The 27014-nt window shown below is 43.7% G+C and overlaps 1 protein-coding gene across 1 annotated transcript in view; it reads left to right on the top strand.

The window, feature by feature from the left end:
- Positions 1-27014, top strand: part of ERN1 (endoplasmic reticulum to nucleus signaling 1) — a 64645-nt gene that overhangs the window by 18064 nt on the left and 19567 nt on the right. Inside the window, 7 exon segments of the mRNA XM_029079883.2 lie at positions 6376-6496; positions 15718-15751; positions 17132-17150; positions 17152-17205; positions 20360-20432; positions 26565-26596; positions 26598-26685. Of these exon segments, the coding sequence (XP_028935716.1) occupies positions 6376-6496; positions 15718-15751; positions 17132-17150; positions 17152-17205; positions 20360-20432; positions 26565-26596; positions 26598-26685 (421 nt within the window).

Here is a 27014-nt window from a genome sequence, read left to right as displayed (position 1 = left end):
CATGCTGCTTGGCAAGGATGGTGATCCCTGTTGAGAGAAGCTGTAAGGAGGCAAATAACTGAATGCACCAGCCTGGTCATGACCAGCACATGGCCCATTGTTTCGAGTTTTATTTCTCAGCGCCCCTAAACCGCAGGAACTCTTCCCTCTCACTCCCTGCAATTGAGAGCCGACTCGAGAAAGGAAAAAGCTGATTCCCCTCCAGGAATGACCTGTCCCAAAAGTAGCAGCTTCACTCTAAGCATTAGAGGGTCCACGAGTGACTGGCTCAATCCAGCAGTGAGACAGCTGAAAGGGGCAATTTTTCTTCATTAATAAATGGCAAGAGAGAAATTTGTGCCCCAGCCTGGGAATTAAAGGACTAAAGAGCACTTGTCTTCTGACCCGGAGGGCTAGATTGGACCCAAAAACTCCTTTCTGCAGGTTGTGTTGCAATTTTATTATGGTAACCCTTTTATAGGACACTTTGAGTTGTGTCAATATTTACTCTCGAAAATCCACCTTAGCTCCCAGGTCTTCCTCCCTGTGGGACAAAAAAAAAGTTTAAAGAAAAAAAATTAATACTTAAAAAAGCTCATTTGCCCAAGTGATGTTCCATTTGTGGTTCCGTATTAGAACAGTGCTTGGCACATAGTAAGCGCTTAACAAATGCCATCATCATCATTACTATTATTATTACTAGAAGTGGAATTAAGCACATGGATCCAGCTATTGGTTTAGATTAAACAAATTGACTTTCTAGATGTAACATGCATTTAGAGAGAGATTGGCTCCAGCAGGATGTATCTTAGATGCATGTTGCACATGTGGGAAAAACCACCTCCCGAATACAAACAGACCAGCTGTTAAATTACCCCTGTAGTGGAGATTCCCGGGGGGAAAAATTGATCTTAACTAAAAAGATGAGGGCAGCAGTGCCTCTCATGTAAGTACTGACTCGGAGATGAAAGGGTCTGGACTATTTCTAGACCTTTGAGCCCATCACATTGGGCAATCTGTAAACGGGGGCGGGGAGGCATACGGTGTCTGCAACACTGCCTTTCCCGGAATTTGGCGGTTTAGAACTTTAGAGGGAGTTGGTTTCCATGGAAAATGTAGATGTACATTTAATAATTGTAGGATTTTAGTAATTACTAAGTGCCAGGAACTGTACTAAGCGCTGGGGTAGATACAAGCTAATCAGGTTAGACACAGTCCATGCCCCCCTATGGGGCTCATAGTCTTTATCCCTGTTATACATATGAGGGAGCCTAATAATAATAATGGTATTTGTTAAGCATTTACTATGTGCAAAACACTGTTCTCAGCGCTGGGGGGAGGGGATACAAGGTGATCTTGTTGTCCCACGTGGGGCTCACAGTCTTTGTCCCCATTTTACAGATGAACTAACTGAGTCATAGAGAAGTTAAGTGACTTGCCCAAAGTCACACAGCTGACAAGCGGCAGAGTCGGGATTAGAACCCATGACCTCTGACTCCCAAGCCCGGACTCTTTTCCACTGAGCCACGCTGCTTCAGCCTAGGCTCAGAGAAGTGAAGTGACTTTTTCAAGGTCACACAGCAGGCAAATGGCAGAGCTGGGATTATAACTCACTTCCTTCTGACTCCCAAGCCTATGCTCTATCCTCTAGACCACACTGAACGGGCCTGCCATGGGTGGTTTTACAATGGCATGGTGTATATTCTGGTGGAACCTCCAGCCTTGCCAATTTGTGTCAGTAACTGGATGGATCATCAGTCATTCGGTGGTATCGGTATCAGTGGCCTTTTCATCTTCTAGATTGTAAGTTTGCTGTGGGCAGGGAACCTGTCTACCAACTCTGTTATATTGTACTCTCTCCCAAGCTTTAGTACAGAGCTCTGCACACCATGGTTATAAGCGCTTACGGTGTACAGAGCTCTGTACTAGGGGCTTGGGAGAGTGCTGTACAGTAGAATTAATAGATATGTTCCTTGCCCGAAAGAGATTAGAGTCATGAGGGTGAGGTAGGCATTAAAATAAACATATAGGAGTTAGGAGACACTTGAACTGAAATAAAGCTTCAGGGTGGAAAAAGAGTATTCCAAAAGCAGTTCAGAAGTTTGTTTTTGTTTTAGCCCATTCATTAGTGCTTTCCATCATTTCAGTGTTTTTTATTATATTGATGGTACATTTGATTTATGCAAGAATTTTTTGAAATTAGCATCTCTCCTGTCCCTCACTAAATGATGAACCATTACAGGCACAGGAGGAACAGGCAGATAAAGCAGCACAAGTAATTTAGAATGTGTCATAGAAACCAAGAATTTTCAGAGCCTGATCAGTTAGTCATTTTCCTGTCTGTAAACTGGGGGTGAGTTTTCCCGAAGTTCCATGGTGAACGTCAAGTAGAGAAAGGTCAAAGAGAGGGATTTTTTCCAGGAGCAAAGCCTCTGGACCTCAGAAGAAGTTGTTTCTAGACAGAAGGGCTCCAGGAACTGATCTTGCCTTTGCAGTTGTAATGTGCCGGGGCCTCTGCCTCTAGGTTGCAGCTCTGTCCTGTATCTAAATCCCCCGTAAGGTGACCCCCGCCAGGATTTCGGCTGCTGCCCGGGGCCTGCAGCACCACTCTTCGCCCTTAACTACTTGTTGGCCCTCAACTGCCCACTCCCTCGGCTTCTATTTTGGCCGCTTGAAGAGACTTATCTGGAGTGTCAGGATTGCGGGCGGTGCCCACCTCCCTCCCCCCCAGACAGCATCCGATCCCTCTGGTTGACTCCCTTCCCAAAATTGTCACCCAAACTCTCTCTTTAACCCCGATTAATCCTGCAGTGAATGCCCGGACTGGTGAGAATGTTTCTAGCCCCTTCCTCTCCTTCTCGCACAGTGTGAACCCTGGATGTGACAGGGATTTTGCCTCATCTGATTATCCTGCATCTACTCTTGGCACAGAGTATAAACACTTAATAAATGCCACAGTGATGAGACTGTCATCTCCTAGGCCCAGCGTTCCTTTATTATTATTATGATGACTTTTATTACATGTTAAGAAGTTACTGTGTGTCAAGCACTGGGGTAGATTCAAGTTAATCAGGTTGGACACATTCCCTGTCCCACGTGGGACTAATGACCCAAGTAGGAAAGAGAATAGGCATTGAATCTCCTATTTGCAGATGAGAAAACTGAGGCACAGAGAAGTTAAGTGACTTGCACAAAGTCACGCAGCAGGCAACTGGCAGAGGCTGGGTAGAACCCAGGTCATCCGACTCCCAGACCTGTGCTCTTTTCACTAGGCCATGCTACCGCTTCCAGGAAATTCAGGTTATTCCAAGAGAACATTTTCTTCTCTGGAAGGTGAGCATCATTGTGTATCCCCCAGTTTCTGTAGAACACAGTCCAGGCCCCAAATAGGAAATCATTTGCAAAGTCTTCATTCTCGTGCATCTGTCATGTCAGATACACAGCTATTTCTGTTTTTAGGAGACTTTTTAATAATATTTGTCTTTCAGGCTTGTTAAAAGAACAGGTGTTCTTAATCTAATAGACAAGGCCTGAGATACAGCAGATATTTAAATGTGCATATGAAGTTGTCCTTTGAATTCAAAGATCCTTCTTGTGATGGTGAAGTATATCCACAGGTGGGAAAATGGCTGAAAGGGCCATTAGCCTGTCAGTCCCAGCTTCACTGTGCGTACACAAAGACTGTTCCCTGTGTTTTTGCTGTCTGTAGCACCTGGTGTCATTTTCGGTTTTGGGTCTCAGACTTGTGATACTCTCACAGCTTCGGCTCACAAGGCGTCATCTATTCTCGATGGCAGCCTGTCACGTCAAAGCTGCCCGCCGCAATTGTATCCCAACATTCAACTGCCATCCCGCATTATCTAAGGTAGTGGTTGACTGTGAGCTTTTAAGTTCTTCCTTTGTGTTCCTGGCTTTTAGTTGCTCCATTTCAGATAACTGTACAGCCGCTTCTTAGGTATCATAATACCCTCCGTGCTACACGAGTCCCACACCCAGCAAAGCTCTGATGAGATGAACATAGCTTTGATACTGTCAGAGTCCCTTTGTTCCAAGGCCTATCCATTTGTACTCCTGTCTTGTCATGTGATGTCAAGTGTGATAATGAATGGAACTGGTCAAGACACTGGATATGTTTGTAATGGGTTCAAATCTGAAACTGTATAGGAGGTTGGACAACATTACAGTTTTGTAGACACTCTGGTCTGAAGCTTGAAGTCACCCACATGCGCTGACAGATTCCTGAAAGGCACAGTCTCTCCTGATTTGGTTTTTGACTTTTTTGTTTAGTCACAGGGTCACTGGACAGCTTGCTCCAGAGATAGCAAAACTTTCAGTTCTGTACTGCTGATTAAAATCTGTGAACTTGTGTGGAGTTTCCCTAGTGCAGGCTGGTTCAATTCCCCCATTTTCTTGAAGTTTATCTTCAGCCAATTAAGTCAGGCTGACTTTGCAGAGCCATTTTGAGAAGCCATGAGTGGCAGCATGGCCTAGTGAATAGAGCATGGGCCTGGGAGTCAAAAGCACCTGGATTCTAATTCTAGCTCTGCCACTTCTCTGCTCTGTGACCTTGGGCAAGGCATTTCACTTCTCTGTGCCTCAGTTACCGCATCTGTAAAATGGGTATTAAGACTGTGAGCCCCGTGTGGGGTATAGACTGTGTCCAGCCTGACTAGGTTGTATCTACCCCTGAACTTAGTACAGTGCCTGGCACATAGTGAGCACTTAACAAATACCGTAAAAAACAATTGATCATCACTTGGTCTCCTTACAGGAGTACCTCAAGGGACCAATAATCCTCATAAAGCATCACTGGAATGATGGTATCTAAGTCTTTGGCTGATGGGAATATATATTCTAATATTAGTGTCCAGGTTTCTTGTTGCATTCTCCAGCATTACTACATCCAATAAGTTGAGCAGAACCTTTTCCAAACCCAGTGTTATCTGATGGGGAATGTGTCAGGGAGTGTACCCACAACTTTGAGAGGACTAGCCATACTGTCATGTTAGCCAATGACTAACATTAATAAAAAAGTAGCAAATTCATCATCATCTAACACTCTCTGGTGACAGTAATTGTGAGGGAGTAAAGGAGCAGGAAAAGAGAGAAAGAACTTGAACTAACAGGTCGGGCCTAAAGCCAGGTAAAATGAGCCTAGAAGAGAGAGAGACCCTCTCAGTAGCCAAACAGGGTGGCCTTGAGAGTTCAGGAAGGTACAGGAAGAGAATTCTAAGGGGCAGGGAAGGAGGAAAACAGGAATCATATTGGTATTGACTGCTAGTGACCGCAATACACAGGTCAGGTAAAGCAAAAGAGGGACCCAAAATTTTTAGTACCTCCAGATTCTTTGTGACTGTCAGGGAGATGACATTTAAGCACTCTCCTGTGTATGGTTCCATACCATGAGCCATGTAATTGAAGAAGCATTTCCTGCTTTTCAGGGGCTTTTATTCCATTCAAATTAGTTGCAAGACTAGACTGAGAATTTCCACGCTTTACTTCTCATTTGTTATTTAGCCCGCCCCTTGGGAGAGCCTTCTCTTTGGCGGAGTGACTTGCAGAGTGACCTCCAGGGTAGTCTGAGGATGCATGGAAAAAAAGTCAGAAGGTTCAAACCCATCACTCATGATGTAGTCCTGCCCCTGGGACATTGCAAAGATGGACTCAGGCCCCCCTGCCTCTCTTTCATCATGCAGATCTTGAATTTATATTTAAGTAGTTTGTTTTTTAATATTGGGGAAGCCATTTGGGTTATGAAATAGAAGATGTATTTTATTTCCCCAGCCTATGATGGACAAGAACGTAGTCTTAAAGGCAGTTGGCTGTTGTTTTCATCCCCCGGAATGACGTGGTGCTGCTGCTGCTGTTTGTAAATGTTTAAAGCTATTTTATATTTAACTTTTAAAAGTACTTGTGATTAGAATGCCATTTGAATTTACCATTTAAATAAGAATTATGGCCTAGCTTTTTGATTGAGGAAATCTAGAGCCCTGGATCTGCATCAGTTTGTTGAGTGGCCTCTCTTTGGTAGATGGTAACAGTTCACATGGAAAAAGATGTCAAAGATACATTGAGGCCTTTTAAAATCCATATGCACTTTCCCCCTTAAGAGTTGTTAGAGCAACTTAGAAGTAACGGAGATGAGGATGTGGGTTGCACAGGGTCTTGCATCTTATCTTCATTGTATTAGTTGTTCACTGTTTGACATTTATTACGCCATACCAGTGATTCCAGTTTGTAAATCCTGTTCCTCTGCTTTGAGTGTTTGTTTTTTCTGTCTGCCGGTAGGCTTATGAATTTCCAGAAGGGCGACTTCTCAACTGTGGAATTACAGCTGTGTGGTGGGCAGATTGTGTTAATAGTAAGATTTTCTTTATTTTTCCTCTCCCCTTTCAGAGTTTTGAAAGTACCAGCACAGTAACCCTTCCTGAAACACTATTGTTTGTTTCTACTCTGGATGGAAGTTTGCATGCTGTCAGCAAGAGGACTGGTTCCATCAAATGGACTCTAAAAGAAGGTAATTTGGAACCACTTTTGGGATGAGGTGGGCATTTTGATGAGCTGATCTTGAACTGTTGAATCCCAGACTCATTCCCGATGACAAAGAAAGTGAAGCAGTTATAATTACTCAATAAAGGAGAAAGTGGCTTGAGGAAAATGTACAATTAGAGTATTTTAGCAGTTGTGTTAGTGTGATTGCCAAATGTGTTAAGGGCTGTTTGCACACTAATAATGTTTCATTAGGATTTGTTTGCAGCCATCCAGCCTGTACCTTTATATAATTGGCATGCATTTTGCTAATAACAGCTCTATCAGGCTGGTCTTTGTGAGGACAAGTTGCTTTTAACATTTTTGGGTTTTTTTAAAGGTTGAAGTCAGGCTTCCTATATTTGCAAGGAAACTGCCTCTGTATTTACAATTCATGAGGCTTACCTTCAAACTGTTACAGGGCTCATCAAAATGTGGGCAATAGAGAATGTTTACCAAACTGGTCAACTTCCAGTGGGGTTCGTTAGAGGAAGTGAGATTGAAATTTTGTTGTAGCCCTTCAACTCATTCTGCAAAAGCTTTTGTCCTTTAAACCTTAGAGCGTGGCGATACTCAAGAAAATAATCTTTCAAGGAAAATCTTGCAAGGGACAGGTTATGGGACTTACAGACTGTACCCTTGAACATATTGTGCTTTCTACTGTTCTGTAAAATAGCAGTTCTGACTTGGCTTCAGGTAGAACATGGCCAACCTATTTTCCATTTTTACCCTCTGTGATTCATTAATGAGCACAGCAAGTGTTTTCATCTCATGAATAAATGTTTCCAAATAACATTCCATATGGAAAAGGTTTCGCTTGTGTCAGAAGGTCACGCATGATGTTATCACCACAAGTGACAGGATTTGTTGCCATCTAAAGGTTGGAAGCAAAGGCTGCTTTTGCCATCTTGCTTGGCAGGTTCCAGGATTGCCTAGTAAGTCCTGCAGCCCAAACCCTAATAGTAGCAATGGTATTTATTAAGTACTTAATAAATAAATCTTAATAAATATTAAGATACAGTGTGTAGAGCATTATATCACATGCTGGGAGAGAGCACATAGGTGGGAAATTAGACATGGTGGAGAGAAAGACAAACGTCAGGAATGCTGAAACAAACACAATTACACACAATTAAAAAAAATCAGTGGGGTGCAGTACTGGGCTAGAGGACAAGAATTTGAGGTTTCTTGTGGCTCAGAATCCAAGACAAACCTGTAGCCACACAGCAGCCATTAATCTTCCTGAGGTTTTGGGGATCCTTCATGCTGCGAGTGTTTATGCCTTTCCTGCCAGGGTGATGGAAGGCAGGACAGGGTGGTACTGGGCAAGGCAGCATGGATCGCTGTCCAGCCGGGGAAATGCCAAGCGTGCCATAGCAGACTTGGATCCCTGACCCGGCATGCACAGAGCATGCTGGCATCAGGGGTCCTCAGTGATGCGAGGGAAAGCAATGGTGGAGTTTTCATAGCTGAAGTGAGGAAGGGTAACTGGGAAGAAGTGGCACGACAGTTGAGCCCCAAGACAGCTCTCTGTTACTGGCCTCTATTGTGTGAAGTCTCTCCCTGTCTTCTAAAGCAGAGTTAATTTCCTTCTGAGTTTCTCTCTTCTCACAAGGATTAGTCTCAAACAGGTCAAAACACTCTGATGTAAAGCATCGTGCCCCCTTCTGTTTGGCCTCTCTCCTCCCTCTCCTGGAATTTCACCTTTCTAAGGCTTGCATGAAGACTAGACACTAAGGAATCCGTCTAACTTTAACTGTTTTATACAGCCGTGCCACTCCTCTTGCCCCTCAAGTCCCCCAGATATTTTTCCTTTAAGTTCTTCTTTTACAGCAGTCTACCTTGAGCTAGCGAATCTTGCGTAGCCCAGGTTATCTTTGTTGCCGGGCTGAGCCGATGCCGAACCTAATAATGAGTCAGGTCCTCCGAATAAGATAATGGGGATTTATTTGGGTCGCTGCCAAACCTGAAAATGTAATCAAATGCAGTGCAGTTAAGTCAGCCATCAGTGCTGGGCCACCCACATACAGCTGGGTTCTTCGGTCCCACCGTACTGAGTTCACCCACCACCATGTCCTCGGTTGTACCACCCTCTCTTTCCCGCTTGTTGGTAAACCAGTGGGCAATCCAACAGGAATTTAGGGTCGAGAAATTTCTGCTGGGAATTTAGGTGGAGAGATTGGAAAACCATTGTTAATAACTCACTGGAATTGCTTTAAGATGAGTGGTGTTGCTTCATAAAAACTGGCCCAAATTCAGCATATAAAGATGGTGATTCAGCTCCATGGTACCAGGATCCTCCAGTTTCATAGTGTAACCTTTCCCGTAACCCTAAAGACCGGGGGTTGTTCACAGAGGAGTTCCTCTAGATGCCTTTGCTGGCCAATAATCTGATTAATCAAACATGTGCTCCTGTTCCCAGAAATGAAGGCCACTTTGCCTGCAGTGTCAAACCACACCTGGATGGAGAACAGTTTCCATATCTTTTTAGAAATGGAATATATGGAGGTCCTAAAGACTTCACGGCAATCTCTCTTCATCTAGCACGTTATCTGATGGCAACAGCCTCAGCACTGTTTCACAGAGAAGCAGCATGGCTTAGTGGAAGGAGCATGGGCTTGGGAGTCAGAGGATGTGGGTTGTAATCACGCTTCTGCCACTTGTCTGCTCTGTGACCTTGAGCAAGTCACTTAAGTTGTCTGTGCCTCAGTTACCTCATCTGTAAAATGGGGATTAAAAGTGTGAGCCCAATGTGGGACAACTTGATTACCCTTTATCTACTCCAACACTTAGAACAGTGCTTGGCACATCATAAGAGCTTGGCAAATGCCATAATTGCTATTATTGTTATTACATCTGTGCCCCGAATGACGTGCCTGTTTAAAGTTCCTCTAATAGTTATGGTATTTGTTAAATGTAACTATGTGCCAAGCACTGTTCTAAGCACTGGGGTAGATATAGGGTAATCGGGTTGGACATAGTTGCTGTCCAACATGAGGCTCATATTCTTAATCCCCATTTTACAGTGAGGTAACTCAGGCACAGAGATGTTAAGTGACTTGCCCAGGGTCACACAGCAGATAAGTGGCGGAGCCGGAATTTGAACCCATGACCTTTGACTCCCAAGCCCGTGCTCTTGCCACTAGACCATGCTGCTTCCCTTCAGTTGTATTAATTGAATGCTTACTCTGTGCAGAACATTTACTAAGCACTTAGGAGAGTACAGTATAACAGAGTTGGTAGAAATATTCCCTGGCTGCAGTGAGCTTCCAGTCTAGAGGGGACTCAGGCCTCCTTTCAACAATGCCAGATAATGCTCATTCTAATGTCTAAATTATCCATGATGAAGTTAGTAGTGGTTCTTCAGAACATCCCTTCCTTTTGTTTTTCTCTTCCTCCTTGTGCTTCGGTGTCTCCACGTGGTATAATTTGGATATAGCTGAGAGAGATTAAAGAGGAAATCAGAGTTGATCTTCTGCTAGGCAGATGACTTTTCGAAAGAGGTAAAAGTCCAGTCTATTCAAGGTTCCCTTAATGTACCCTTAGTAGTGATTGGTCAGTAATGGGAATTTCACTTGGAACTGTTGGTCATTCCTAGTTTTTCATGCAAGGCTCACAAGGACATTTAACAATGAAATACAGTATCCTCGGGCTTTCTTGGTCCTAGCAGTGAGAGATTTGGATTGGTGAGCCACCCTCTGCTTAAAATCATCATGCCTACTTTTGGGAACTGAAACTTAATGTGGTCAAAATTATCAGTGATCGGGGCTCCGAAATGCTGAAAAATTAGCTTCCTTCATTGCTGTCTTGAACCGTGAAGCTGCCGAAATGTAGTCTTGGACTAACAAAATTGTTCAAGGACATGTAATTAGACAGCTGGACTCCGACCCTTCTGGAATCAGAAAATCCCAAGTGAAAGAGAAGAGAGACTGGGATGGCTTTAAGAGCTAATGAAAAGAGTATTTCCAATCTTGATCTGGGATCATGGACTTCAATTAACAGAACAAGGTTTATTTAGTTCCAGTGAATTAAAGTCCTTGCACTCAGCCTCTAATTTGAGAAAACTCTCTTTTCAGCTCTTTTGCAGCGCGGCAGCAGGAGCTGGTGCTTGTCCAGTCTCTTGATTCAGTGTTCCACTTCTCCTTTTCAGTAGTTGGATTTCTTTACCGCTCTGCAGGCGTGGCCACGTTGCTCAAGGAGGGAAATCTGTTGATGTTGTCCAAACTGGTAGGGAGGGTCTGGAAGATGACATTGAATATTTTTTTTTAGAAATTAATTTTAGAATTTAGTTGAGCACTTCTTCCTCCTCTTTGCAAATTATTTTCTGTCTCCCCCGTTAGATTTTAAGTTCCTTATGGGCAGGGATCTTATCTTCTGTCTTTATTAAACTCTCCCAAGCACTTAGAACAGTGTCTGCACACAGGCACCCAATAAATACTCTTGATTGATTAATTAATTGATTTTATACTCTTCAAGCTCTCTAACTTATTTCAGTGCCCCGTGGGTGGTTTAAAAGGTGGTCTCCTCTGTTCTGTTGAAGACAGAGAGGAAAATTTTTGATTTTCTTTTAGGGAGGATGTGAGATTGGCCTCTGTTGGCTTTCCTGAGAAGGGGGTGTTGGCTCCTCAGAAACCTCCACCTACATTTTCACTTCATTAATAGGCACACTTTGATGCTAGTATGTTTTGAACAGAATGAAGTTGTAGAATTAAATGAATACTGTGTCTATTCTTGTTTGGTGACCCTTCCTCATGTTTGCATCTCGATTTACTTAGCTGTATTTGGGAAACATTGTGCTTGGGTCTTTGAAGTTTTCTCCTCTTGATGAGCTCCTCAGGAATTGTACCAAGCAATATTGGGTCTCCCTCCACCGTTTTTTCTCCTTTGACTATTTTCCTATTTGGCTACCATATTTTATTTTGCTTGTGCTGCAGAACCATGCATCAGTTCCTGTGGATAAATGAGAATCATTATTTTCTAAATCTGTTCAATTGATGCATTGAGAAGCAGTGTGACCCGTGCTCTGGAAGTCGGAAGGACCTGGCTTCTAATCTCGGCTCTGCTGCTTGTCTGCTCTGTGACCTTGGGCAAGTCATTTCACTTCTCTATGCCTCAGTTACATCATCTGTAAAAGGGGAATTAAGAATGTGAGCCCCATGTGGGACAGAGACAGTGTGTCCAACCCGATGACCTTGTATCTACCCCAGAGCTTAGAACAGTGCTTGGTGCATACTAAGTATTTAACAAGTAACATTATTATTATTATTATTATTACACTTTGCTTTGAGCAAAATCTGCAATACTGTTATCTTTAATAATGTGATATTTGAAGAAAGTTTGCCACACCCATTCCAGCTCTTATGAGTCTGAGGATCTTAAATCGAGTCTTATGTAAATCCTGCCCCAATGTTATAGTTTTGATCTAAGTACTTAGTAGGTGTAAACTTGCAGATTAGGCTTAATCTAGCCCTTTCCTCAGAAGGCCAGGAATAAATTTATATTTGGGGAAAAGTTTCTTCCCAACAATCTATGAACTAGGATGTATTGATTTAATTTGGCTGAGAGCTTAATAAAATTTGAGTTGGGAAGGATAATTTTTGTCAGCAAATAAAGATGAGGAACCTTATTCCAGTGAATCATGCTTAAAGCCTTCCAGACTGAGGCTTGGCATTGTGGTGAAATAATTGAGCAAACCATTCCTCATGGCTGGGGATGTCAGGCTGTTTTTCAAAAATCAAAGGAATCCCTGACCAATGGATATGATAAAGAGAAGATGGTGAGGTGTTCTGCTCCCAGAGGGAGCAAAAGAGTTTTGCTTTGAGTTGATTAGTTGTCTTGGTAGGCTGCTCTGGACAGACAAAGTTCTAAGTTTAGCTGTGGTACAAAGGCCCAGCTCAGTCAAACAATAGTATTTATTTAGCGCTTCTTATATGCAGAGCCTTGTGCTAAGCGCTTGGGGGATTGAAATACAGCAGCATTGGTAGACACGTTTCCTGCCCACAGAACGCTTACAGCCCAAACGGGGAGACAGATCTTTAGGTAAATTACAGATATGTGCAGACGTGCTGGGAGACTGAGGCTGGGGTGTATTAAAGAAGGCAGTTGAATTTTCAAGGAGTGGGGTTGATGAATGTTAAGTGTGTCACTGTAAACAAAGGGAACACTTCAGTTCATTCATTCATTCAATCATATTTAAGGAAGCACTTACTGTGTGCAGAGCACTGTACTAAGCACTTGGAAAGTACAATTCGGGAACAAGCTTAAGGTGATATTGGTCATTTCCTGCATTTTCCATTGGTAAGGGATTGTGGTTTTAAGAAAGCTAAATAAAAAACAAAGTGAAATGGCTGCTCGAGCAACTATTCATCCAGTTATCATTAAGATCCAGTCTAGGCTGGAGACAACTTTTTCTTTTCCCCTGTGGTGATCACTTAAGGAAAAGAATGATCTCAGATTAGGGTTCTTTGAGCAACAATTAAATGAGCACTCTGTTCTAGAAGTGACTTTAATCAGCAAAGGCATCTGATTGTTTTCCTCTCTTAGAGAAAAGCTTCTAAGCCAAGTCAGCCTAGGTGGGGATGCTGCCTTCAAGTCAGGATTGGAACTTTGTTTTAAATTGTAGTTTGTCTTCACCCCTGGGCATCTGCAGAATTTCCACTGATAGGTTTTCCAAATCTCCTTTCTCCTCCATTCTAAATCAACCAACTTGGGGTGTGAGGAAACCTGAAATGATGATTTTCTTTCTTTCCTTTTCCAAAGGCCCTCTCCCTTCTTGGGCCATTCTACATTGTCCTTAGAAATGACAGAAGACATGTTGGCCTTTGTCTGTGTTCTCAGTCTTCCCTCACTTATATGGCAAAGCCTTCCAGGCAAATGTCAAATAAATGCATATTTATGCCCTATATCTGTGTTATTTGATGCAGAATTGGATTTTAATATTGAGAGTCTCCTGCATTGAATTTAGTGGGGGAAGCAGAAGAAAATAGCCTTCCACAGAACGGTTTCACATAACAGTGCAACCATTTAAAAGTGCTTATCACTGGATAACTCTCCTGAGAGTTTGCTAAGATAAATAGCCTAGAGGGATAATTCCTTTATGTGCTTCATATTTAAAAGGCTTTTGGGGATCATTTCTACACTTTGCGGTAGAATTGGAAGGACTTGGTGTGTTTGTCTTAGAGTATAAAGTGAGCAGCTGGTGTTTCTTCCCACTGCTTATCTTGAGTAGACTGAAATGATTTAAACTCATTTATTGGGGGTTTTTTTAACTCTTGTTCCTAATTTTCCAATCATGGAATTTTTTTTTTCCATTTTCCCTTTTAGGATTTAAATAGCATGTTAAAAAAAAAAGGCCTTACAAAATGTGATAAAACTCCTTGAGCGGCATGGTTTTTAGCTATAATATGAGCATTCACCCAACACACAACCTACATACCTCTTTCATATTACAAAAGAGTGTTCCTTTTTTTGTGAAATTTACCCACCAGTGGGGGTGGGATTAACAACCCTAGTCTCCAAAAAAGCATCCACCTGTTGTGCTGACTTGTTTCCTGCTGCAGCACCTGATAACATTTTCAGTTTTGCCTTTTAGCCTCACGAGCCTCTCGAAGATCTCGTGATGATTTTTTTGAAAGCTCTGTCTTTATTTAATTGGGCTTGTCTGGTACCAGTGCACATTTTCAAATCTGATTTCTTGATTCAGTTGGTCAATGGACAAGCTACCAGCTCAGGACAGTTCCTACCATAAGACTGCTTAGGGTCAGTTTGTTACCTGTATTTAAGTGTCTCAGTTTGTTCATGATGAACTTATGGAAGCAGAGAATTTATCATTCTATTTTTTGACTGTGTCACTTGTTGTCCACGAGCACTTATGTAAATATCCTTACATTCTTCCCATTTCCCCCAGCTTTAGTTTATTTTAATGTCTGGCTCCCTCTGTAGACTGTAAATTAGCACCTTATGGGCAGGGAACATGTCCATAACCCTATCCGGATTGTACTTTCCCAAGTGCTTAATACAGTGCTGTACACACAGTAAGCCGCTCAATAAATGTGCCACTGATATCCTGATCTTTAAAATTCAAGAATCTTGCTACATTAAGTTGGAAGGCTTCATGGCTACCATTTTAGGTCTTTGCCCACTGCAGTTTGACAAATATCTTGTACTTTTATATCCTCCTTTGATCACCATGTGTGAAGGAATAGTGATGGGATTGATGGGAAGATAAAGCAGACTGCTTTACCGACTGTAGGATCTTACTTTGGGTATTCTAAAGCACATTATTCCTCATTAAATGATTTGCTTAATTTTTTCCCTCAAGCCAATTAGGCTCTTCTAGGCTATGCACCAACTGGCCCGCATTTTAACTGTCTGTTCTGTCACCTGTTTTTCTCCAACTCGCTCTCTTCATTCCTCCCAAGCCAACTTTTAGCTAGCTGTTTCCTTATTCTCTACTTTCCCACCTCTGTCTCCTCATCCAGGTTATTCCCCCGACTCAGAACTCTGTCCCGTCCTAAATCTGACAAACAACAGCTCTCCCCACATTCAAAAACACGCTGAAAATCCCACCTCTTTCAACAAAACCTTCCCCAATTAATCCCCAGGACATCAAGCTGCATAAACTCAACAGACAGCTCTAGCCTTATTGACCGTACTTACACCCATCCTCAGCGCCCTTGAATGTATGTTTAATCCTTTGTGCATTCAATGATTTATTTCACTACTCCTGTAAATATTTTTATGTTTATGACTCTTGGGTAGACTCCTTGCAGTCAAAGAACATGCCAGTTTATTCTGGAAATTCCCAAACACCTGGTTCAGTGCCGTCCCAAAATAGGAACTTAGTGAGTACTGATGCTATTGATACTACTCCTGGATTGGGCCTCGCTAGAATGGACGAGGACTAGCGCTAGATTGGTTAGACATAGGCTGGCGTGCCTAGACTCCTGGTTTTGCCCTATGTGGCAGTTGGAAGCTATGGGGTAGTAGTAATAATAGTATTTATTAAATGCTTACCGTGTGCAGAGCACTGGACTAAGCTCTAGGGCAGAGTACCCAGGTGGGGGTTAGACCATGGACCGTGTCCATCGAGGGGGCTCACAATCTAAGAATGTTCCAGCAGTCTTATTCTGCCATCTCACAGCCTCTTCTCTGGGGCCCTGATTCTTTTCATTGCCTGTTCATCGACATACTGTTTATTTTCTCATGCAGATCCAGTCCTGCAGATTCCAACACATGTGGAAGAGTAAGTATGCTTCAGCTCACGTCCATCTAGTTAGACTGTTTCTGCTTTTTCAAGACAGGGCAAGAAAGTCAGAGGTTCCAACTCCCAAACCATGGAGAAGTTCTGGGAATTTGAGAAGGGGAGAATATGCAGGGAACCCCATTTCCCCATAATAAAACCAAAGTCAGGTTTCCTCTAATCAGTAGTAGGTTTTGAGTGCCTACTGTGTGCCAAAAACTATACCAAGTGCAGGGAGAGTACAATAGAATTACTAGACATTATCCCTGCTTTCAAGGAGTGGTAGTGATACCACATCATGTTCTTCACAGACAGACATGCTTGTCAGTCGATATTGGGTGCTTACGGTGTGCAGAACACTATATTAAGTGCTTGGGAGAGAACAACCCAACAGTGTAGCAGACACATTCTCTGCCCACTATGAGCTCACAGTCTAGAGGATCACCAAACGTTCTGCTGTCTGGATTTGGGCAATAAACTCTAGGGGAAGGTGGTCACTGTACATTAAAACTTGCCAGGGCTCTACATTTTGGTTATCCTCTCCCTGGAGTGTGTTTTCAAAGTTGAAGTTGGACCATAACCTGTAATGGTTTTCCCTTTTTGATCCTCTTTTAATATGTTCATGAGAACATAGAGAATATGAGAAGCAGCGTGGCTCAGTGGAAAGAGCATGGGCTTTGGAGTCAGGGCTCATGAGTTCGAATCCCAGCTCTGCCACTTGTCGGCTGTGTGACTGTGGGCAAGTCACTTAACTTCTCTGTGCCTCAGTTCCCTCATCTGTAAAATGGGGATTAAGACTGTGAGCCCCACGTGGGACAACCTGATTCCCCTATGCCTACCCCAGCGCTTAGAACAGTGCTCGGCACATAGTAAGCGCTTAACAAATACCAACATTATTATTATTATTATGTTCAGAGTTTTCTGAATCTTGTAGTACATTTCCGAATGAAGCCTCTGCATTAGTTCTTGTGTTAGAAGCAGCGTGGCTTAGTGGAAAGAGCACGGGCTTGGGAGTCAGAGGTTGTGGGTTCCAATCCCAGCTGTGTGATTTTGGGCAAGTCACTTCACCTTCCTGGGCCTCAGTTGCCTCATCTGTAAATGGGGATTAAGACTGTGAGCCCTACCTGGAACAACCTGATAACTTCGTATCTCCCCCAGCACTTAGAACAGTGCTTGGCACACAGGAAGCAGCAAACAAATACCATCATCATTGTTATTATAAGCCCCCATCTCTGATTATTCTGGTTTGGGAGGAAATGGAACATGAATTGAAGTCAGGGAAGTAACATGGTCACATGGACACTTCTACCTTTCCAGGGCTCTCTTGGGTCCAGGCTCTATTCACTGGGTCCTCCCTGACGCCTTTTCTGGCTTGACTCCTAGGCCTGCATTCCTCCCAGATCCCCAATGACGGCAGCCTGTACACCGTCGGGGGCAAAAACAACGAAGGCCTGACGGTGAGGTATGGTTTGGGCATCTAGTACTAAGTGTGGGTCTGGAAGCTTGCTACTGGATGTGGGCCCTTTCTTGTTATTGGTAACTATTAGCTGTAAAGATCAGTCAGACGGACTATGCCTTGCAGAAGCGAGCATCCCCTAGGTCTCTGGGTCTTTGGCTTGAAGTGTCATAGCTCATCCGTTGTGCCACTTGCCAGAGTCCCATATTTTTGAGCAGGACATCCCAGTTGTAGCTGACGTGCTGTGGGCAGCAGCCGCTTTTGTGATTCTCAGGAGCAACCCAGGGCTGGCCACAGGGATGCTGGGAAAACCTGGGGCTTGGGGCCCTTGTGGCATGGTCTGTGTCCCTCTGTAGAGTGTCTGGCTCATAAAAGTTGCCTATTTTTTGGGCCCTTGGAACGAGTATGACACCACTTAGAGCCAGTTAAGAGAGTAGGGGAAGGAAGTAAAAGTTCTTGCCCTCCTCAAACCCTTCGTCCCCAACCCCCCCCCCCAACCTCACCCCATCATCGTCTTAAGCATTCATGCCAGAATGTTGTAGGAACAACTTAGGAGCCATTATGGCCCTTATCCCTTTTAGAATGAAGACAGCTGTAAAAACTGAATTCATCTAACCGGGAGTGGAACAACCAGATCTGAAACAGGAATTTCTGACTTCATGGTGTAGTAGAGCCAAGATAACATCACCACTGGGGGAGCAAGGTGCTCTTGGTATTTTGCCCAAGGCTTTGAGGGGGCAATCTGGGGTACGGAGCTTATACTGTAAGGCCTAGCACTTTCTGTTCTAGAACTGCTCTGCAAACATCTGGTCTTTCCCAGACAGCGTGGCTGAGCCTGGGGCCAAGGCCTGGAAAGCAAATGGGTCCAACACAGCACGCCCCCCTTCCCTGGCCACTCGGTTGAAACCCTGTTCCTGACACCCATTTCATTTAATCAGTGGAATTTATTGTCTGCAGAGTGCACCATTTGTTGCTCTTGGCTGGAAGGGAAATGCTAAGTAGTCATTAAGTGCACAAAATTTACAAAAATGTTTAGCTAAGCCAGAGGAAACCCTTATTCTTATTTCAAAACCACAAAAACTCCTCCTTAAAAATCCAGCGGATACAAAAAAATTCCTTAAAGTCCATCAATATTCTGTCCTTATTCCGTCCTTAAAAAAAAAATTATCTCAGCTTGGAGTTACTACTAATAATAGTATTTGTTAAGGGCTTACTTTGTGTTAAGCACTGGAGTAGATACACTACAATAAGCTCAAACACTGACCATCCCTGCCCTTCACAGGGATCACTGTCTAAAGGGAAGGGAGAACAAGGTATTCAATCCCCATCCTACAGAGGAAGAAATACAGATAGTTTATTAACTGCTCTGACCAGAACAGATAAGTGACTTGCCCAACTAGCAAGAGGAGGAGTCAAGATTTGAACCCCAGTCTCCTGACCCCCAGTCACTTCTATGTTTTATAAGAACAGAATGAAAGTGGTAAAAGCTTCAGAAATAGTGGCCCTTCCAAAACTACCGTATTTGGAAGCAGTTCAGGTGTCAGCTGTACGTCTACGAAGAACGTGTTTTATGATGAAATGCAGTGAAACATTTGGCTTCCCATTAATTTCTTTTCCTGGCACCCACCACAACTTCCTTCTAATTCTGAGTCTTTCTCCCCCTCCCCCATGGCACCTTTTTGTTTGAACAGAGAGGCATTTCTGGCAGAGAGCTTTAAGGGTTTGTCTTCTAGCTCCGTCATGTTCTCCGTGCAGCTATTCTTCAGGCCTCTTCCTGGAAAGGTGTAGGGAGCTCTCAGGGCTGGGCACTGAGTTTCCTTTTGCCCAGAGTTAATCTTTTGCCTCTCTAGTTCTTTCCTTATTTCTCCACCTTGGGTTAAAAGCCTCACGTAAATTGTAACCCTTGGGTTCTTATCCCTTAGAAAGAACAGGTTATCTATCTTCTATTTTTGTGTTCACAACTGTGGAGACCCAAGGGCTGGGAATGTTTTCATTGTCATAGACCACCCTTCCTTTTAGTCATAGGGGCTCTCCAGGAGGGTGAACCCATGTAAAAAGGAGTTGAAATTATTGGTGGTGTACGTGGCCCAAATGGCCTGGGGATCTCACCCCTCAGCCTCTCTGGTTCCAACCTCTAGCCAGTCTCTCGCACTCCCTCAGGCTTTGGGGATAAGAATCAGGCAGATCAGCTCTTCCTCAGTTGAGGGCAAGGCAGTTTTTTCGTCTTGTTCATTCAGCAACAGTGAAGTGTCCCCCAAAGGACCTAGCTGAGAGAGGCTCCTTTGGGTGGAAAAAGTTGGGATTGCTGCTACTGCTGGCAATGGATTCCCTCTCCTCTGCAGGTGGGCCGGTCTCTCAAGTGTGGCCATAGGGGATGTGTCCTCAGGGTTGTGTATCTTAAGGGATAATGCATAGGGGGAAGGGAAGGATTTAAATTGTAGTGCTTGAGGGATATGACAGAAATTGAGAGGGTGATGAAAGAAGGGTGACGAGGCAGATGGAGGGGGAATCTGTTTTGGGAGAAATTGTGAAAAGGCAGGGGAAGCATTTTAGAGGGGTTAAAAGGAATTACAAAAGTTAGAGCTGCCAAGAACTAGTACTCCAGCGTGACCTAGTGGATAAGAGCTCGGGCCTAGGAGTCAGAGGACCTAGGTTTTTAAACTCAGCATTGGCCACTTTCCTTCTGTGTGACCTAGGGCAAGCATCCTAACTTCTTGGTGTCTTAGTTCCCTCCTCTGTAAAATGGGGATTCAGTACCTGTTCCTTCTCCTACTTAAGAGTGTGAGCCCCATGTGGGACAGGGACTGTGTCTGACCTGATTATTTTGTATGTATTCAAGTAGTTAGTAAAATGCTTGGCAAATAGTAAGTGGTGAACAAATACCACTATGTCATTATCAGTAAAAATCAGACAACAGAAGACTGTGATCCAGATTAGGCAAGCGGGATGAATCCATATGGAATTTTGTCTTCCTTAAATTTTCCTGACTTTTTCCAATGTTGCCTGGTTCCTCATATTTCTAAGTTACATATCCCATCCCTCCTTGGTTGTGAATATCAGATCTGAGTGATGAAGAAGAGTAGCCAAAATGTAATAGGTTGCATAGTTTTTTTTAAGTCAACTTTATTCCTCGTACATTTGTTTTTTGTTTATAGAAACTGCCGTTTACTATTCCCGAGTTGGTGCACGCATCTCCATGCCGGAGTTCAGATGGAATTCTCTACATGGGTAAGAGACTCCAGGACCTCGCCTCGGGGCCAGGGAAAACTGGCTCTTTGAGTTTCCAGGTGAATTGGGAACGTGACTAGTTACCAGAAAGGCAAAGGAATGCCCTTCCCTTCTAAGTTTTATGGAAACAGCCCTACCTGAATTGTTCAGCCTGTCTTGTTCCAAAACTATCAGGCATCTGATGAGAGAGGGGTGGGTGTTGTAGTTTTCCCGCATGAAAGAGAATTTCTACAAGGCTGCTTTTCATCAATCAATAGAATTTTTTGAGGACCCTCTATATTCAGAACATTGTACTAGGATCTTGGGAGAGTACAGTAAAATTAATGTCATCATCATCAACAGTGGTTATTTATTGAGAGTTTGTCTAGAGCACTGTACTAAGCGCTTGGGAGAGTATGCACTCTGACAGAGTTGATAGAAATGTGGCCTGCCCTCAACAAACTTGTAGTCTAGATGGGGAGGCGGACATTACTGTAAAGACCTGGTCCTTTTCCTCAAGGATTTTGCAGATCAGCATGAAAGACAGACCCTAAAATTAATTATAAATATGAAGAAAGAGAAGGGGATATGTACATGAGTTAGTGTCTAAGTAATAGACATGTAAGATATATACAGAAGTGCTGTTGGAGGTTGTGACTACTAAAGTGCGATAAGAGATATTTCCCCTGCCAGTTTTGTCCTGCCGTATCGATCTGCCCTGGGGCATTTAAACTTTGTGGTAAACTGGGCCACCACTAAAAATGAAATTTAAAGTAAGTATAGAGCATCATGCACCAGGGAAGGAGCCCTGCTTGCTATCACTACTAATTATAGTACTTTCTCCCTTCCTCCTGATATTGGATCACATGGTAAAAAAAAAAAACGGCACTTAGCTTGATGGGATAGGCCATGTGCATTGTTCTTGCAGAGGTATTTTTTTTTTCCAACCCTCACTTTTCCTGCCAAAACACGAGTTAATAACACCATTTTTATCAGAGTAAATCTACACTTATCTTGGCATGATGGTGACGGTGATATCTTATATTCACATGCCGTCTTTCTTGAGAGGACCTTAGAGGCTTTTTCACAAACCATCTGTTTCACCTTTGACTTTTAACAAAGGCTTTTTTGGGATCAGTTTATCAGTGAGAGGCGTGAGGCAGTTGTTTCATAATCAGGAAATGAGGGTTCAAAGAGGTGGAATCACTTGTCCCAGCTTGGTTTCCTCCCCTCCAGGACAGTGGCTTTTGCCCCAAACCTCTTTGTCCTGTAGGATCCAGCAGCTTTTCTTTAACACAGACAGCGACCTCATGCAAGGGTCCAAATCGCAATCCTCCATGGCACCCTCACAGGGAGCTCCTCTGAGAAGGGGAAGGTGGGGTGGAGCGAAGCTCTTCTAATTGTGGGGCAGAGCCCATCAGGCACTCTTCTCAATTTGACTCTAAAGTGCTTTCCCTCCTCTGAGGGCATTCATTGCCTGAGGTTCTTAGGGAGCCTAGCAGTACTTTTTAGGCTGCTTTGGAGTCGACATACCTCCTTCACCCCTACGCTAGGACACTCAACTGGGAGGACACAGGTACCCTGCATTCCCAGTCTCAGCTTTCCATAAAGGGAAGCACCGTGGCCCTAGGGAATGCCAAAGATCACAGATGCTTGGGGCATCCGTTTCCAGCTGTCATTGAGTTACCTCGGCCATGTTTAGACTGGTGCATTTGTTTTCGGGACCCAAGTACTACCTCAAATCAGTCCAAATTGTGTACTTAAAAGCTTGTTGGTACAGCCAATTCCTTTGTTCGGGGCACTGCTGGGTTTAATCAAAATTGTTTTAAGCTGTGGTTCACCTTTCAGTGATGCAATGTTCTTTTTAGCTCCTGAGTACAGGCTGTGCTAGCAGGGGTTGTCTCTATCTCTCTCTTTTCTACCCTTCAGGTCTTTTCACAGTGGGCTTTATTGTTGGGGGAGGCAGGGAGAGAGGAAGGTCATGGGCAGCAGGCAGGTTCAGTTCTTATGAAATGGACAAACCTAGGACATTTGCCAGAGCTGGTGGTAACTTAGGCAGGTACTGTTTATTCTTTCCTCAACTCCCCAACAGCGCACCTGGACTCTAAACTGAAGTAGCTGGTTGCTGGTGGCCTTTCGGAGTGGATGGAGTTGGTCAAGATCTCCCAGCAAGTCAAAGGGCTCATCCAGACTTGAGCCCAGGTTCCCAACCAGATACAATTTCTGAAACCTGGGCAGAGCAGCTGCGGGGTGGTGTAGGTGGAGATTTTGGGGGGATCATTTCTCCTTTCCTTTCTTCTGCCTCTTTCCCCTTTCTGTGATATAGGGATAAAATCAATTTTCTTTATTCAGGGACAGTAACTTTCTTTATTCTCTGGGTTAGCTCTAAGACTGTAAGCTCCTGGTGGGCAGGGATTGTTTCTTACCAACTCCATTGTCCTGTACTCTCCCAAGCCCTGCACATAGAAAGCGCTCAATACTATTGGTTGTTGAGCTGGATTGATTTGGACAGATTATCAACCCACTTGTTTGTCTTCCATCTCCTTTTTGCCATATTTGGGGCAATTTCACTCCTTAATCAATGGTATTTACTGAGTGCTTACTCGTTAGAAAGTGGACTGGGGGAGGAAAAAGAAGGGATACTTAAGTCACAGTTTTACTAGTAGCTCATATCAAAAATTTGACAGAAGAGGTTGAAAATAATAGCTAAATTGACTTTAGGATTAATGGTGGATTTCAAATGACTTATGCTCTTCCTCTCTTACAAGAATATTTGAGAGTAGTAGTCTTCAAGGATTATCTGTCTATTCTACTAGGATTTGGTGAGAAGTGTTCAGCATATTGTAAAGCAGGCTAAGCGCCTTGAAGGAAGGTGCCCAGTGAATTCAGGGGACTGTTGATATTCTCTGGGGGTATCTCACTCACAGTTCACAATTCACTCTGGAGTCACATTCTCATTTCCCCAATATCTGGGTGGCAAAACAGCTTCCATTTGGCCGCAGGAGACTACATGTGTCTGATTAAAAAATAATAATAATTTACCTTAAGGCAGTTAGAATGTGACGTGCAAATGGGCATCTTTTTGCCTGTGACATTTACATCAGAAATATTTGAAAGCACAGAGAGCTAAAAATGCTCCATCACACAGATAATAATTGAGGGATGTTCCCAAAGAGTTCCCAGACAAATAAAAGAAAAGCAAGGTGAGAATATAACATGTAGGGAAGGTTGCATTGATCGGGTCATTAATGAACTATAAGTGCTGACAAATTAGGGAAATCTCAGGTATTGATTAAGAACAAATTGGCTACTTCAGTTCAGGTTGCCACATCACAGGAAGAACCCGGTTGACCAGAGAGGGTCCAAAGATGGGCAACCCAGTTGATGAGGAAGTTGGGGGGCTTTTGAATGAGGTTTAGATGGACAGCATTGAAACTCTTCATGCTTCAAAGGCAAAGCCTAAGATGGAACATGGTTGAAGTGTACAAAACCAGGGCATGCACTGAAATCACCAAATCCCGTCAGAGGTGAAGGGAGTGTCCATTAATCCTAAAGGTAATAGGCTCAGAATGAAGAAACAAACAAAAGGAAGTACTTCTTCAGCTAATGAGTAGTAATCATATGGAATCTTCCAATATAGAAAGCTGCAGGCTTCAGTGGGTTTGAGAGGAGTTTGGATTTTTTTTAATCATATTTGTTAATTGTGGCTTATGTGCCTCTAGGGTAGACACAAGCTAATCAAGGTTAGACACAGTCCAGGTCCTCCGCGGGGTGCACAGTCTTAATCCCCATTTTACAGATGAGGTAATGAAGGCCCAGAGAAGTGAAATGACTTGCCCAAAGTCACACAGCAGGCACGGCGGAACGGGGAGTAGAACCAAGTCCTTTGGCTCCCGGATCCATGCTCTATCCTCTGAGCCACACTGCTTTTCATTTTATGGGCCGTCGAGTCGAGACATTGCTTGAGTTACTGTTGAGGAGCCTATTTTCTCTGTGAGTCACAATGTAGCATCCAGCCAAAATGCAACATGGTAGATATGAATTTTTCAACATGCAAGTATAGGAGAAGGGCAGAGAGCTTCCTAGGCAAAACTCATAAAAGCCTCTGTACTCGGTCCATGCCCAACCAACCTTCTGTCTCCAAAAATCTGGGGGTTTCCAGTGTAGAGACAGAATATTAGCCTGCATGGACCATTAGTTTGACTCAGTAATAGCATTTCTTATTTTCACCTGGATGGATCAAGTCACTGTGTTCAGGTAAAGAACAGCAGTTGCAACTGGCTGAATAAGGAGATAAAGCTGAATCCTGATTTTCATGTGAACTCTATGCGTGGTGCATGTACCTGTCAACAAGGCCACGGTCATTTCCAGATGAAAACCCTGAGAAGAAACCTAATCTCCACCTATTAATAGTTGTCTTTGATATTTAGCAATGACACTACTGACAGGAAGGTTTACTCGAGGGTGTAAGTGTGGCCAGAAGGGCCGTTGCAGGACAGACAGCCTTGACCACACCATATATACGCAAAGATTGTGCTTTGTTGTGCTAATCTGTTTGTTCTCTGCAGCGCTTGGCACTGTTTTGATATTTGCCTAGTGATTCTGTAAGTGCTTATGTGCAAAAACCTCCACTCTTTTTTTCAACTGTAGGCACACCGATCTGGTCCACCTGGTTCCCTACATTCAGTGGTGATGTCACCTTGTTTGAGGTTTTATTTACTGCTTCCCCAAATCATAATGTGGGCAGGGAGCATGTCTATCAACTTTATTATTTTGTTCCTTCCCAAGCACACACAGTAAGCGCTCAATAAATTCCTGAACAAGCTAAGATAAGCATAATGTTAGTGCTTCATTCTAGGATTTGGTTGTTGGTAATTGCTCTTACCATATGATATGAATTTAGCACCTAGATGAAACTGCGAGAATTGCTCAAGGAGCCGGCAGTAGCCTTTTCTCGGATCTCGCAAGGTTGGGTAGCGGTACAATTCTGGAGGTGTTCAGTGTAGCATGAAGTTTGAGACGTCGTTGCTACCCACAGAGGATATGCTGGCCGTCTTCTCTGGTTGTCTGTTTGCTTGTCCGTCATTGGTTGGTTGGATTAATGTGCTGCCTAGATAAGAGATTTTCAAGACAGCTTTCAGTTCCTTGTTACTGTTGAAGATCTCTAGTTGCATGAAGGATTTTCCTACTGCAGGCTAGCGTACAGTACCTCAGTTTCCTATTGTCGATCGTAGCCCCGGCTCCCACTGCAACATACTTCCCACAGTGAGGGTGTTGCCTTGCCTGGCTGCGAAAGACTGTCTCCAGTTGGAAGAGTTTCTCAGGGATGGGAAATGGATTTTAACCCCAATATCTGGGCCTCTTGTTAAAACTTACAGTCTTCTAGTTTGTAAACTTGTTGTGGGCAGGGAATAGATCTAACAATTCTATTATAAATACTCTCCCAAGCATTTAATACAGTGCTCTGCACTCATTAAGTGCTCAATAAATACCATTGATCAATAGAATCTACCAGCATGTCTGCATGGAATAGATTGAACAGCACTGTACCCCCTACATAGCCCTGCTTTACCCAGATGATATTGAGGAAAGTCTCAGAAAAGGCCCCCTCAACTCTGATCCAACCAGTCATGCTCCATATAAATATTATCGTGTACCATGTGGAGCAGTCATATTTACCTAGTAATTGCCACAGCCCAGCTCCACTGAATGGTGCCAAAGGCTTTGGAAGGTCTTGGAAAATGGAATAGTAGTTCTGGAGCTGTTTTCTCCCCTTTGGTTCTTTGACTGGCGAGTTGGAAGATGGTGGTCAAGCGGTGGTTCACATTAGGAAGGCTCAAGACTAGTGATTATCCAGTTGTAGATTCAACGCCCAAAAGCTATTGCTCTGAAGAGAGAAAGCATCTCTTGGAGAAAATGCTTTTGTGAGCTGGACTTCTCCCCACATGGGTCCCACTTCCCTCACAGATGGGCCAGGGCAGTTGTTGCATGCGTAACTCAACCGACTCAATCAACCACTTTTATGAACCCCTTATTCTGTCTACCCAACGGGGCCTGAATCTTTGTATATTTCGGAGTCCACTCCCTCAGGTGTGTTCTACCCTAATTTCTTCAGACCAAATGAATAGATTGAAAGTCCTTCATGTTCTTCAGGTAAGAAGCAGGACATCTGGTAAGTCGTCTCGACTCATGACCGCGCGGAAGCAACAGACCTTATCGTCGCATTTGAGGACGAGCCTCTGCCCATCCTCCTCCCTCCTCTATCTTGGGAAGAACAGGTAAGTAGGAGGGCTTTCTTCTGGTGGGCAAAATGCGGGTTTTCTCCTCTTTCAAAAACTCTTGGGTGGGCTTGCAGAAGGCGACAAAGTTGTGTGACTCAGGTGCAGTCCTCCAGGGGCCACGGCCAGTCCCTTTTCTCCCAGATGCTCCGGGTAGGTTGAGCTTCTTCCATGACTTTACTCAAGAGATTCCAGGTGGAGGAACTCAGGGAGCTGAAATTGACATGAAGAATAAATATGGAAGAAATCAGTAGCAAAGGTTGTAGTTCTTCGTACTTCTGCAGGAGTGTGTTGGTAAGAGAAAATTTGGGTGTCCCTTTTGTTC

The sequence above is a fragment of the Ornithorhynchus anatinus genome, chromosome 15 (genome assembly GCF_004115215.2).
Source record: "Ornithorhynchus anatinus isolate Pmale09 chromosome 15, mOrnAna1.pri.v4, whole genome shotgun sequence".
Taxonomy (NCBI): domain Eukaryota; kingdom Metazoa; phylum Chordata; class Mammalia; order Monotremata; family Ornithorhynchidae; genus Ornithorhynchus; species Ornithorhynchus anatinus.
The sequence above is the reverse complement of the archived record's forward strand: the minus strand, read 5'-3'. Positions and strand labels throughout refer to the sequence as shown.